This window comes from Sclerotinia sclerotiorum, genomic scaffold (genome assembly GCF_000146945.2).
Source record: "Sclerotinia sclerotiorum 1980 UF-70 scaffold_13 genomic scaffold, whole genome shotgun sequence".
NCBI lineage: Eukaryota > Fungi > Ascomycota > Leotiomycetes > Helotiales > Sclerotiniaceae > Sclerotinia > Sclerotinia sclerotiorum.
Genome location: NW_001820823.1, coordinates 414,321 through 428,544, shown reverse-complemented (window position 1 = coordinate 428,544; position 14,224 = coordinate 414,321). Strand labels below are relative to the sequence as shown.

General features: G+C 43.6%; 4 protein-coding genes across 4 annotated transcripts; all 4 read left to right on the top strand.

The window, feature by feature from the left end:
- Positions 1-345: 345 nt before the first annotated feature.
- On the top strand, positions 346-4,125 carry SS1G_09297 (hypothetical protein; the record flags this gene model as incomplete). Its single annotated transcript, XM_001589526.1, has 10 exons — positions 346-450; positions 773-817; positions 1,210-1,477; positions 1,703-1,934; positions 1,997-2,264; positions 2,317-2,706; positions 2,759-3,306; positions 3,360-3,664; positions 3,717-4,053; positions 4,122-4,125. 10 exons carry the CDS (start codon positions 346-348, stop codon positions 4,123-4,125), a joined length of 2,502 nt encoding a protein of 833 aa, XP_001589576.1.
- Positions 4,126-6,463: 2,338 nt separating this feature from the next.
- Positions 6,464-9,193, top strand: SS1G_09296 (hypothetical protein; the record flags this gene model as incomplete). Its single annotated transcript, XM_001589525.1, has 7 exons — positions 6,464-6,802; positions 6,857-7,537; positions 7,610-7,891; positions 7,955-8,218; positions 8,272-8,449; positions 8,503-8,792; positions 8,855-9,193. The coding sequence occupies 7 exons, from the start codon at positions 6,464-6,466 to the stop codon at positions 9,191-9,193; spliced, it is 2,373 nt and encodes a 790-aa protein (XP_001589575.1).
- Positions 9,194-9,987: 794 nt separating this feature from the next.
- SS1G_09295 (hypothetical protein) lies at positions 9,988-12,123 on the top strand (the record flags this gene model as incomplete). The annotated part of the gene is made up of 6 exons (XM_001589524.1): positions 9,988-10,618; positions 10,704-10,779; positions 10,833-11,010; positions 11,288-11,466; positions 11,543-11,939; positions 12,043-12,123. The coding sequence occupies 6 exons, from the start codon at positions 9,988-9,990 to the stop codon at positions 12,121-12,123; spliced, it is 1,542 nt and encodes a 513-aa protein (XP_001589574.1).
- Positions 12,124-12,564: 441 nt separating this feature from the next.
- Positions 12,565-13,420, top strand: SS1G_09294 (hypothetical protein; the record flags this gene model as incomplete). Its single annotated transcript, XM_001589523.1, has 3 exons — positions 12,565-12,659; positions 12,924-13,024; positions 13,146-13,420. The coding sequence occupies 3 exons, from the start codon at positions 12,565-12,567 to the stop codon at positions 13,418-13,420; spliced, it is 471 nt and encodes a 156-aa protein (XP_001589573.1).
- Positions 13,421-14,224: the final 804 nt, after the last annotated feature.

Sequence of the window (14,224 nt, the reverse complement as noted above, 5' to 3'; positions counted from 1 at the left end):
ACAACTGAAAGTTGTGGGAATCAATATTATGATCACTCCATCGAAACCTATATTGAATTACGATAAACATAACTTCAATGTATAGACGGAGAGAATTTTATGGGATTCTTCAAATTCCAACATTCCTGATGACTCGGTAAAACGAGTGATGTAGAATTCAATATTGTACATTCCAACGCGTGTCCAAAAATGTAACATGCCGCACACGCCTTATACTACATGGTGCGTCTACTCTCATAACTGCCGTCTCTATTGGTGTCAAGTTGACGAGATAATTTTGATAGCAAGGTCAACATTATGAAACTATGAAACTTTCACAAACAAGTGCCAAGTGTGAAGTCCAACATGATATCTATATCATCAAACTCGTGGCCTTTGGATTCGCTACCGGATGTAGTCAAGAAAGGAGTTGACGAATTACATGAACTCGCAAATCCCCCTATTCAGGATGTGAGTCATACCGAGCCTTGCTCGAATCCAGTCACGTGATAAAGCTTTCTGATACTTAATGCAACATGGTGCTTACTTTTCTCCCATCAATTTTGTCCCTCTTCTCTCTCCTCTTCTATTTATCTGGTTCGATACCCTACCAATCAGCATGGTACAGTACCGGAGTCTCGTCCCGATCATACCACACACGGCTGAATTTAATCGACGACGAGTAGGACTGTCACCACGAGCGAGACGGCTTCAAGATGGCTTCAGAACGGCTTTGATCGGCTTCCATGCCTCAAGCCTTTGCCCATATCATTCGTTGTCTCGTGCTGTATAGCAGTCCACCATTGACGAGAACCTAGAAAAGTGCATTATCAACGTGGTAAGCTTGACACCTGCCTATTTGAATCATGTATCCTGATAATCTATCCAAGAATTTTATTTGATAAGGTGATTTTGGATACGATGCCGATCTGAAGCCATTCGTGATAGTCCGTGAGCTTTTCTCCAATGGTTTCTGCTAAATTACCAACTGTTTAGAGCAGAGTCTCGGTTAAATTGCGGGTTCATGATAGTTTTTACTCCACTAAATCGCAAGTGTCAATGTCGTATCTTAGCTTACATGTCTGCATGTAACTCCAGCACGTTTGGTTGCAGCGTCGATATCTTGTGATAGTTTCTCGGAATTTGGCGATACTCAAATCTGCATATTGTCGTGATAAGGAGCAAAGTTATTGGTGTCGGTAAAGTAGACATTATATGTTTCCTGCCAAGTTGCAGGGAACAAGTGCTCGTTCAGGAAGTCGTCAAGCAATATCGTACAGTAGCTTTTACGCTAAGCCTTTTTCCCTTGGCTCCTTATCTGTCAACATGGTCCACCATTTGTTGAATACGGGGATGCAAGGAGAGCTGTATCTATCGTATCCATCGAGAATCGAAGATTCGTCGGGCACGCTGCCGTTCTGGAGCCGTCCGCTTGCTTTTGGGAAAGATATCAACCACAAAATATTGATCCAGGTCCCTGACCGCGGTTGCACGACATGTAATCAGATGTAAATGGTTGCAACCACTTAAAATAGTCCCTGCAAGACAAAATGCAAGGCAAAAACCTTGGGATGATAGATAAGGCCCGTGGGTTTAACGCGGAACGCGGGGTATATAAGAACGTACCACAACAGCCAGCATTTTTAAAAATTACTGGAGTAAAGCGTTACTTCAAATTATCTTCTTTTGCCTGCACAATTGTGCTCGATAATGGATACCATAGATGTGCATCGAGAACGGGGGGATTCTACATCTCAAAACTCCATAGAATCCCCTATCTCCGAAAAGAAGACTGCGGATATTGAGATCGAAGCTGTCGACTCAAACGATTTTCAGGATATTCCCAGTGAGAAAATCATCGTACCTGGAGAAGACGATGTCGTCATCGACCCTCGTCTGAAAGATTATCCTATTCCTTTGCTGGCGAAGACTGTTGACCTGCACAATGACCCGACGTAAGTGCATGCCGAAACAACTCCGTCCCAAAATTTATGCCGATTCTTATGTCTTAATGCAGTGAACCAATCCTCACGTTCCGATTTTGGTTTTGTTCTACTTTTTGGGTGGTTATTGGATGTGGAGTTTCTTCATTCTACTACTTTAAGCCATATTCCATGAACCTTACGAGTTATGCCGTGCAACTCTTGTCTTGGGGTATGGGTACGGGCATGGCCGCTTACTTGCCAAAGCGAGTCTTCAATACCTTTGGTTTCAAATGGAGTCTTAACCCAGGGCCATGGAATGCAAAGGAACACGCTCTCATTGTGGTAGCTTATTGGGGTAGTGTAAGGGTATTCTATGGCTCTTCCCTATTACTTTTACTGATCATATAATAAGTGCTACACTGCGTACGGTCTCGGTCCACTCTCTGCGATGGAATTATACTATGGTCGCAAGATAAATGCTGGTTGGGGAATTCTATTCCTCATCACGACCCAAATGATAGGTTATGGATTTGCAGGACTCTTTCGGGATATCCTCGTTCGACCTCCTAACATCTACTATCCGGGAGTTTTACCAAACGTGTCTCTGTTCAATGCCATGCACAAGAATCCGGCTGTCACGAAGAAATCCCTTAAATTCTTCACTATTGTTGCGTGTTGCGCATTCTGTTATGAATGGTTTCCTTCAGTTATCTTTCCACTTTTGAGCTCAATTCCATTGATTTGCTACTTTGGCCACGGTAATTGGAAGGCATATGTGATGGGGTCTGGATATAATGGCTTTGTATGCTCCCGTGACTTCGATGACAATTACCACATACTAATGAATATTCCAGGGATTTCTCGATATCAGCTTGGATTGGAACTACGTCTCCTTTTTCTCACCTCTTTATACACCGCTCTGGGCAAATGCGAATCAATTCATGGGTGCAATTCTAGCATGCTGGATGATTTACCCTCTTTTGTACTTCACCAACAGCCTCAACGCGTTGAACTTCGCCCCTATGGGCTCTGGTACGTGGGATGACACTGGCGCCAAGTACAATATTTCCCGGATACTCAAACCAGATTTCACGCTGGATCACGAAGCAATGGATGCTTATTCTACACCCTATTGGTCTGCATCTTATGCTCTTCAATTTTTCTTTGGGTTTGCTGCATCTACTGGAGCCATGGTATACTCAGTGCTGTGGTATGGTAAACCAGCTTACCAGGGAATGAAAGATGCTTTTAGAAATAGAAGGAGTAATTATAATGATCCTTACCTTAAGCTGATGGAAATACACCCTCGCGTCCCACATTGGTGGTATGCAATTTTGTTGCTCATCTGCTCTGGACTTGCCATCGGTCAACTCTATGGAGGTGAAATGCAACTTCCTTGGTGGTAAGTGTATCCCCTCTCAGAACCATCTGTCACCCGCTAACTGACTGATGTAGGGGCTTTATAGTTATTGCAGTTATCTCATGTATATTCACATTTCCAAATGGAGTCCTTTGGGGCATCGCAAATATGCAAGTCGGAATGCAATATCTATCCGAGGTGATAGCTGGAGCTCTTTTCCCGGGCAAACCTCTGGCTGTTCTTACGTGTATGGTCTACGGCCGACAGATCCTGGAGCAGAATCTCAACTTGATCTCTGATTACAAGTTTGGTTTCTATATGAAGATCCCAGAAACGGAGATGTTTATAGGCCAGATGTATGGTACACTTTTGGGCCCTTTCATCAACTACGGAATGATGAGTGAGTCCTCTTCCATTTTATCCAACGTTACTGTGACTAACTGACCACCCAGGATTCATCATTGACTCCGAAGGCCCAAAATTAACTGGCGCCGTTGCCTCGCAAGCCTGGAATGCCGTTAAGACCCGCAATTACTATTCCCTTTCTGTAATTTGGGGAGTTCTTGGCCCTAAGATCTTCTTCGGGCACGATTCCATATACAAATGGATTTGCTATGGATTTTTCCTTGGTCCCATACTTGTCATCTTGACCTATATCGTCCATAAATGGAAACCTCATTGGAAGATCGAGGAAAGATGCAATCCTACATTGATTTGCTACGGTGCTACTTTCTTCCCGGTATACCAGACAACGAATTTGTTTACTAGTGCTGCTTTCTCTGTATTTTTGTAAGTGCTTATTTCCCATTTTCTTCATTCTCTCCTCTTTACGAAATATTCCATATTGTGTTTCAAAGCTAACATTCAAACAGCATGGGTTACGTCTATCGCTACCATCCTGTTTGGTTCCGAAAGTACAATTACCTCCTTGGAGTCGGCCTCGATTGCGGTACTCAACTCATGCAAACGGTCATGGTATTTGGTCTCAATCTCCCCAATGCCACGTTTCCAAATTGGTGGGGAAATAATGCAGTGGCTGTCGATAGATGTTTTGCGCCGGGGACTCTACCTCCAAATGCTTTGAACTGAGTACAGATTAGATGATAGATTGTCGGGATTAAGTAAGACTGTGGAGAATAGAGCTAGAATTATTGTGAATGTATTTTGATTGCCTGTGTCCACTCTATTCTTTTCCCACCACTGCAGAAATCCAAAGCATACCCCATAATGACGTTAGTAATGTAAGCACCCATATCCTAATCACCAATCAAAATCCGCGACGCTTACTCACATACGCGCATGTAAACGTCTTCTTTCAACGTGAAGTAATCTCGATAAGATGGCACTTTTGTGCACAGGAGCTCTTTTACACGAGGTCTCATATCCTCATTTCACATCGGTGTGGTCAAATAGTGTCATGAAATCTCAGCAAGGATTTTAATGAATAGAGGGGTATACATCCATGCGGACTTTCGAGGGTTACGATTAGTCGCAAATCGCATCATTTTCAATAGAGTTAACGAAAGCTACCAAAAGGAGAGGTGACAGCGGGGATCTGGGGCCAACCAATGGTCCGTGTACAGTAAATTCCTTCTAGAAGCCAACTGTTGTGCAGCTGAATTACCTAATTTTGTGCGATGGAAAGTGTGCAACTTGCCACACTGAGACTTGAGGGAATGAATAACCTGATTCATGATCTTCTCCTTAATCTCCTGCCTCTTTCGTAATGTACCACTCTTGTTTGCACGAGCAACCTAAAGAATACTTATCTTTTGCCCCTCGTTTGCTGATGCCCGATCCGAAGTCTCGGGACGACTGAAGGAATATCAATATTGTAACCTCGACATGAAATATCCAGTAATCTACTAATCGATAGGCTCGATGAGCTTACGTTCGGAAACAAACCAATCATCTTTGTCCATTTCAAAAATTCACAATGTAATACGCCAAGTTTTCAACATAAGCTCGGATAGATTAGAAGATACTTAGAGGAGATGTTGGAAGTTGAGATATGATAATTGGGGAATCCCCAGAATCTATCAATCCAATCAACCAACAATTTAGACGAGTCACGAACGTGTAAAATTCCCAAATTTGGAAAGTTCTTATCAATTCTTCATATTGACCTGCTTAATCTGGATAGTCACCTATCACACAGCTGGGCATTCGGCAGGGTGTAACCGAAAACGTCTGACTAGTCTAGCTCAACCGAGTCGATCAGATCTCAGTCTGATGCTTATTTAGGTAAATTAGACAATTTCTTTTCTACTTTACTTTTCGGCGGGCTAATTTTCCATGGCCACGTTGTGTAGCTTCAACTTACTGTGGCTACTTACCATGTATGTGAAGTACCGCAGTATTCATTGGTACTTTTTTTCTATAGAAAAAAAAAAGTTCCATTTTTCGAGCGATAAAGTCACGAAAAATGTTAGAATGTGTTGATGGCAGATGTTTCGACAAGCAATCCTGGGCAAGATATTCACGGATAAATTCCAAAATTAAGCGCCACCCTTTCCAACCTAATCCACATTCACTCTCAAGTATCAAATCTAATTCTCGATCCGGACGGACACGCCGTGGGGAGATAAGATGTCTGTGATCGTCGGTCGTGCCCTCGCTAAATCTTTCCAAAAAAAAATTGTTCCTGGGACTAGATATCCTCTTCATTGTTATCCCACCTATCATCCACGATTGAAGTCAGTCCCTCCCCCTCTGACTTCAATCCCCACCAAACAAATTATCCATGGAATCTCAAAGCTTATTCTTTTTACTAGCGGATCATAGCTCGAGATTTTACTTTAGATAACCCTGTCCTGTATGGTATCCGTGCCCAGTGATAGCGTAAGGTTTAGGGCCATATCATTTCCGTTAGTCCCTCCGAAAACACAAGCTTTAATGTAAGCTTCACGCGATCAGCTGGGATTTTAGCGAAGGCGTGCGATAAAGTTACTATCACACAAGGGCCTATTCACCTTATCGTGCTCGTGAGAGATAATCATGTTTGTATCCCGCGATACCAGGGCTTGTTGCACCATCGAACAAGTATGGGCCTTATCAGGGGTCTGGGAAGACCTCCAATATATGAGAGGAAGTACATCTACCTTGGGACGCCCTGCGTATCCTCGATTGTGCTGCTTTCAGCTTGCGAACAAGTCTTGATTTTTACCAGACTAAAGTCGGCAATAGTCAATTCGACAAGATGCCAGTCGCCGATACCGATATCTCAGCCGTTGGGGCGCTGAACCCTGTTGAGGGCCAAGTCGTTGCCGTACCCACACACCAGGAAATTGACGAGAAACTTCGCATCTCGGCCGATAATCGAGAGGTCTCTAAAGATCCGCTAGATATTGAGATGAAAGAGTTGTCTGATAACGGTAGAGATGACAAGAGTGACGATATCATTATTGTTACCGGTGCGGATGCAGCTGCGCACTTGTTGCCTATGAGAGATGATGGAGAGCCTGCTTTAAGTTTCCGTAGCATTGTGCTAGCTACTGTGCTTTCAGGGTTTCAAGCAGTCATGTACCAGATTTATTCGGTGGGTCATGATTGATATCTGCTTGGATCAACAGAAGCTAATATTTAAACCTAGTTCAAACCAACCTCCCAAGGTGTCATCCAAGGTACTTTCATCGTTCTTATTGCCTACTTCTTAGGTAAGGCATGGGCAAATGTATTTCCCCGCGGCGACAAACTTGAAGCTCGATGGAGAGAAAGAGGTGGACAGGGTAAACCGCCAATGTATATTCGCATTGTCTCATTCTTCAACTATGGACCATGGAATCTTAAAGAACACGCTATTTGCGCCATCACCGCTACATCGGCCTCCAATGCCGCCGAAACCATCACAGTTTTTGCGGCTCAAGATCTCTTTTATGGCATACCTCTCAGCGCTACCACCGTCATCTTAGCAGTAATTTCCATCGGTCTCTTTGGATACGGTCTTTGCGGCATGCTTCGCCCCATCATGGTTTGGCATCCAGAATCCGTATACTGGAGTACATTACCCACAGTGAAAACCCTACAAGGACTTCACTGGCAAGATTTGAAACATTCCAAACCTCTCAGATACTTCTGGTATGCGTTTGCAAGCATGTCCGCCTACGAGTTCCTTCCAGCTTATATTTTCCCATGGTTGAATTCTGTTTCCATTCCTTGTCTGGCTGCTATGAATGCCACAGGTAGCAAAGCAAGTACACTTACCAATATATTTGGAGGTGCGACGAATAATGAAGGCCTGGGACTCTTCTCGCTTTCGTTTGATTGGCAATATGTAAGTCAAATACGCGGGTGCATTTTGTTTGAAATGAGGAAAGGAGAAGAACTAACTGTTGTGAACCCGTAGATTACATCTTTCAACACTTCCCTTCCACTTAAGACACAAGCCCATAGTGTTGCAGGATACATCGTCTGTTTCGCCGCCATGCTCGGTATCTACTATACCAATGCATGGGATTCAAAAGCGCAACCCTTCATGTCAACACAACTTCGCTCCGAAAATGGCTCGAGATATCCAACTGGACAAGTCTTCTCCGATGGTATACTAAATCAGACGGCTTTGGAAGAATATGGTAATCCTAGTCTGACTGGAAGTTTTGCCTATGCTATGTTCATGGCAAATGCTGCTGTAAGTATCTCAAGCTACCACCATCATCCACAAATCCAGGAATATTGACTTTGAAAATTTTAGATCGGTGCTCTAATCACTCATTGTTTTGTGTTCTGGGGTGGGGATGTCGTCCGGGCATTCAAAAGCGCAAAGGCAGGAACATACGAAGATCCACATCATGCGCACATGGCCAAACACTACAAAGAGGCTCCTTGGTGGTGGTATATTGGGATCTTGATCCTCAGCTTTGTTCTCGGTCTTGTGGTCGTTATCAAGGAGAATATCACTCTTCCCGTTTGGGCGTATATTGTTGCATTACTGCTGGGATGTTTCATTGCTCCTTTGGTATGTGTCCTTCGAGGTGTTTTGTGGAATTTGAGAATCTAACATCAAACCAGAGTAATCTTCTATATGCTCGCTATGGAAATGGTATCGCCACAAATAACCTAAGTAAGATGTTGGCAGGTCTAATGCTTCCTGGACGCCCTGTCGGTAACATGTACTTTGCTGCTTGGTCGCATAATGTCATCGCCAACACTGTCAATCTTTCGAATGATCTCAAGTTGGGCGAATACCGTACGTAGCCATTACCCTTCCGACATTTATCCATGAACTAACCAATAATCTAGTCAAAATTCCTCCTCGTACCATGTTCCTTACCCAAATATACGGTACCGTTCTGGGGGGTTTTGTCAATTACGTCGTCATGATATCGATCATAAACTCCAACCGCGAACTTCTTGCCACCGGAAATGGTAATAGTTCCTGGAGTGGTGCCTCAATTCAGGCTTTCAACACCAATGCAGCTTCGTGGGCACTGGCAAAGGAACTCTACAAATCGGGAGCCAAATATTCAATCGTACCCTTAGGTCTAGTTATTGGCGCCGCGTTTGTCTTGGCACATCGTATTGTCGTATTTGTAATTATCCCCAATTCTCCTTTCCGCTTTCGCCTTTCACTAACCGAGACTCTTCCCAATAGTTCATCCCCAAAATCCGAGGCTTTGCCCTGACCGAAATCAATATGCCTCAATTCATCCAATATGCCGGCTACATTCCCTACAATCAATCACAAACCTGTGTGATTTTCAGCCAAGTAATCGCTGGATTCTTCACCCAATTCTATCTCCGCAATTATCGTCCGAGTATTTTCAAGAATTATTCGTATTTGATTACTGGAGCTTGGGACGGTGCTAGTTACACTGTTTTGTTCATCTTATCGTTCGCTGTCTTCGGAGCCGGTGGCTTCGCGGCGCCGTTTCCACAGTGGTGGGGTAATAACTTCAATGGGAATTACGACCATTGTCCTATTGCTGAATAAAGTGGAGTTAGTAATGGAGGAGGGAGACTTGTGTCGGCTACCGGGAGGTCCCACTCATATACAGGTATGCATATTACAGGTGTCTCTCAAGTAGTCTTCGGCATCCAACAGGTTTTGGGTCGTGGCAAATGCCATGAGTATCAGTGGTAATAGAGATAGATACTAGATTAATGCCAACATTTAGACAATAATCAAGATTGTGTTTGGTGTTCCTAGTTAGGTAGTGCGTGATAAGTGCGACTGATTCTAGTATACGAAGCTTCAAATAAACATTGTATTAATCTTTCCACGTGAAAAGCACGTGGCCTAACCTAAGATCACGTTTCCTCTGCCAACACCGTACGGAGTATGTGCTGGCACATCTCGCTTGCAAAATACCTAGTTGATGCGGAGTCTGCACAAAACGATTTCTCCGTCTCCCGTCTTCCAGACGCACTATACATGGAGGGGAAAATTACAACTCATGCAATTCGCTGAAATACCCGAAAAGGACCTCGGCGCTAGCAGAAAAAACATAAGCTAGAGACGGGAGTACCCCACCCCCGCCGCTTCACTACCCCGCAAAATATGGGATAAATTACGTAGAGGTACATTGGATGTGAGAAACTGAGGAGTGTGTATATGTACAAATTACCAGCTGTCAGCTAGTGACAACTTTTTGATTCTCTTTCGTTTTTTAAATTTGTGAATTTGCATTTGCTTAATTGATTGATTTATTCGATTTTTGAATAGTTATTCCTTTGCTCACTGCTGTTGGGAAGAAAAACAATAATAGATTGAATTTCTGCATAAAAATGCCCCTCTCTTCTCGTTGGCAAATCGAAATTCCTCCTGTAACTCTTCCAACCTATCTCTTCAACTCTCCCGCACACTCTCTTTCAGAAAAGCCCGCATTCATCAATGCCGCAGACCCGTCGCATTTCCTCACCCTTTCAAAATTCCGTCTCTATTCACAACGTCTAGCTGCTGGGCTCATCAAAAATGGGTTGAAACCTGGTGATCGGGTATTACTTTTCTCGGGTAACAATCTATTTTTCCCGGTTGTGCTTGTGGGCATCATTATGGCAGGAGGCATTTTTACGGGGGCTAATCCGGGGTTTGTGGAGAGGGAATTGGTGTACCAGTTGAAGGATTGTGGGGCAAAGTTTTTGATTTGTGGGAGGGATGGTCTGGGGATTGGGGTGAAAGCTGCGGAGGAAGTGGGATTGGGAAAGGAGAGGGTTTTTAGTTTTGACGATGAGGAGGTTAGTGGTGGGAGAGAGATAAAACAAGGAGTGAAAAGTTGGTGGAAATTGCTAGAGAGTGAGGAGGTTGGAAAGCGATTCCAATGGAACGAGGATGTTGATCCAAAGGAAACGGTTTGTTGTTTGAATTATAGTAGTGGGACAACTGGGCAACCCAAAGGGGTAATGATTACGCATTATAGTACGTTTTTACCTTTTCTTGATCTTAACCATGTTCCCGAAGCTTGTTCAAAGTTGCACGGAAGACTGATAGCAAAATCACCTAGATTATGTTGCGAACGCGGTGCAATATAGACATTTACATGAACTCCATGCCGATACAGAAGAAAGGAACAGAAAAGCGTAGGTACGCCAGCTAAACTGCTAGCCATCTTCTAACCCGGTTTGCATATTAGAAAATGGTTATGTTTTCTCCCTTTGTATCACGCCATGGGTCAAACAATTTTCTGCACGGTAGCGCCTAAACGTGGAATTCCAGTCTATATCATGAAGAAGTTTGATTTTAAAGGGATGCTGGAAGCGGTACAGAAATATAAGATTACAGTGTTGAGTATGGTACCTCCAGTTGTGGTCGTAAGTATCCACCACTCAATTGTGATGTGAAAGGAAACGAAAAATTGACGGGAAGGAAACCAGATGCTCGTGAAATCACCCCTTACAAAACAATATGATCTTAGTAGTGTCACCGATATGGGTTCTGGTGCGGCACCATTAAGCGGAGAAGTGATAGAAGCAGCTGAAAAACTGTGGCCGAACGCGCGTGTGAAACTATTGGCAAGTTTCCTCTTCCTATGTCGTTATTTCTCTCTTGACTTTTATTCTTTTGAAAAACGACTAACACCACATAAAGCAAGGATGGGGCATGACTGAAGCAACATGCTCAGTCGTTGGTTGCGATCCTCGACTTGATCCCCCCCCAAACACGGTTGGTGAGCTTAACGCCAATTGCCGCGCTAAGATCGTGAACCCAGAGACGTTGGAAGAGGTCAAGCAGGGTGAACGAGGGGAAATCTGGGTTCAGGCTCCTAAGTATGTTTAAATTTTCTATGCTTTACCTCTATTTCCAACACAAATACAAAGGGCATCGTACTGACAAACATAAAAGTATAATGAAAGGCTACTGGAACAAACCTGAAGCCACCAAAGAGACAATCGTAAATTCTCCAGAAGGCCGCTGGCTTCGCACAGGAGATATAGCCTACGTGGACTCTAAAAACAATTTTTACATCGTCGACCGGATGAAAGAACTTATTAAAGTAAAAGGTAATCAAGTTGCACCAGCTGAACTAGAAGCGCTTTTATTAGAACATCCAGGGATTGCGGATGCAGCCGTGATTGGGGTGACGATTGGGGACGGAGAGGTCCCAAGAGCTTACGTGGTGAGGAGCGGAGATGGAAATGTGACGGCGGAAGAGGTCACAAGGTGGGTAGAGGAAAGAACTACTAGGTATAAGTGGTTGAAGGGTGGTGTGGTATTTCTGGATGCAATTCCTAAGAATCCGGTGAGTTTTTTTCATTTTCTAATTTCTGCTAGCTCCATTATAAAAAGTTTTGGAGAAGAGCAATGGGCGATGCGCTTGGAGTCTTGGACTAATATATCTCTAGAGCGGAAAAATATTGAGAAAGGTGCTGAGAGAAAAGGCAAAGGATGAGATTAGTAGGAATGAGATAAAGGCTCGACTTTAAACTTGGAGATGGTTGTGAAAAGTTCTTGTGTGAAGTCGATATGTAGGCACCCGAGCCTAGGTGTATCTAGTATTAATAGCACGTGTAGTTGTAAATTTATGTGCCTAATAAACGATGAAAATATGTCACATGTATTGATAGTGATTTCCAAATGTCGCTTATATTCACCCTCGGAGTAAGAGAACTACGTTACCGTCAAATCAGCAGAACCATTTTCTCATTAATAACTTCCTCAAATGAGAACCCATAGTTTAAACAATTTTATCGGGCGCTTCCTGCACTGCCGCGAGGGCATCTATTTTCAGATGGGCAAGAACTGCTCGTCGGAGGGCACCATTGCCGCCCAGGCGTTTTCCGACAACGGGAATTGAATGGATCAATGAGGTTCAGCCGTTATAAGAAGAGCAGTTTGAAGGCTTCAAGCGGGGCTTATACTACCCTATGAATATCGGAGATATCTTTGCATCGAAATACCAAGTCGTTGGAAAACTTGGGTATAGTGTCACGTCTACGGTCTGGTTAGCTCGCGATCTCCAGTACGTCTTCCAAATTCCTCTCTTTACCATCCATATCATCTATATGATCTAACAAATTAAAGCACATGATCACATTGCTTTAAAGATATATACCCGTGATGGGGATCCACAGGAAGAATTCAAAATCTATCAGCTCCTGGAGAAAGGGAATCATTGGCATCCGGGTTACTCTCACATCAGGACCGCCTTAGAAACCTTCTTAATACCCCGATCTGGAGGAAACCACACATGCCTTGTCTAAAAGCCAATGTGGGATAGCTTTAGAGATCTGAGATATCGTCTTCCAGATGGAATATTCACTGAGGAACTGCTCAAAAACTCCCTGAAACAACTTTTCTTGGCAATAGACTATATACACACCGAGTGTAAATTTGTTCACACAGGTGGGACAAATTTCATTATCTCTATGGTGTCCGCTCCAAAGTCTAAAGTGACGGCAGCTGATAGACCCGTGTTGCTCGGCATTTTACTGATTGCTGTTTACAGACATCAAAGCCGACAATATTTTTTCTCAAATAGAAGACGAATCTATTCTTGATGCCTTCACCAATGCCGAAATGCGAAACCCTTCTCCGCGAAAATCAATCAATGGAGTAACGGTATATACCTCACGACAACTAGAAATTCCGAAATTCTTTGGTGACTCCGTTTTGAGTGATTTCGGTTCAGTGGTGCGGGGCGACGAGAAGAGAAATCACAATGCGGGACCTCAGATTTATAGGGTCGTATTATACTGTGTCTTTTCGGGTCTCTGCTTATGAATTACGATTCAAATGACCATATTAATCTGCTATTAGGCGCCCGAAGTCATGATAAAAGCCGCATGGAGCTACCCTGTTGATATCTAGAGCGTTGGAGCTATGATATGGAACCTTTTTGAAGGTAAGCATATGTTTTATGGCAATGATCCCGATGGGAAAGGTTACTCGACTCGCGCACATTTAGCAGAGGTTATTGGAATGCTAGGATCTCCCCCTCTGGATCTAGTCAAATGAGGTGTGCGGAGTCCCGAATTTTTTGATGAAGAAGGTATGTACTTTAAAGAAACTTTTTCTTTAAATCCAAATCCTTAACTGAATCCCCTACGCGTGTAGGGAAATGGATAGCTGAGATACCAGTCATGGAAGATAAGAGTTTGGAGAAATCCGAGCTGCGTCTTCGAGGGAAGAATCAGGATACGTTTTTGGAATTCAGGCGAGGGATGTTTCAATAGCGTCCCGAGGATAGAAAGACAGCAAGACAGCTAATTGATAATCCGTGGCTTAATCAGGTAGTAGAATGAATGCTGCAAACGCTGGTGATAGATGTTCTTCTGGCTTGTGTTAATGTCTCCATTGATTGCTTATGGTGGATTGGTACCGAGAATCGTAGTAATCATTCAAGGAACAATAATGATTATATCCTCCGTCCTGCTTTATTCTTTATTCGATATGGAACAGTGGAAGCATGGAAGCATCTCGGATAAAATTTTTCCTCCCCGTGGGGTACAATCCAGCCCCCACATTTTCGGTCCCGGCGCGGTATGACGTGAAAGCCGCTCCACAACCCACTCATTCGCCAACATC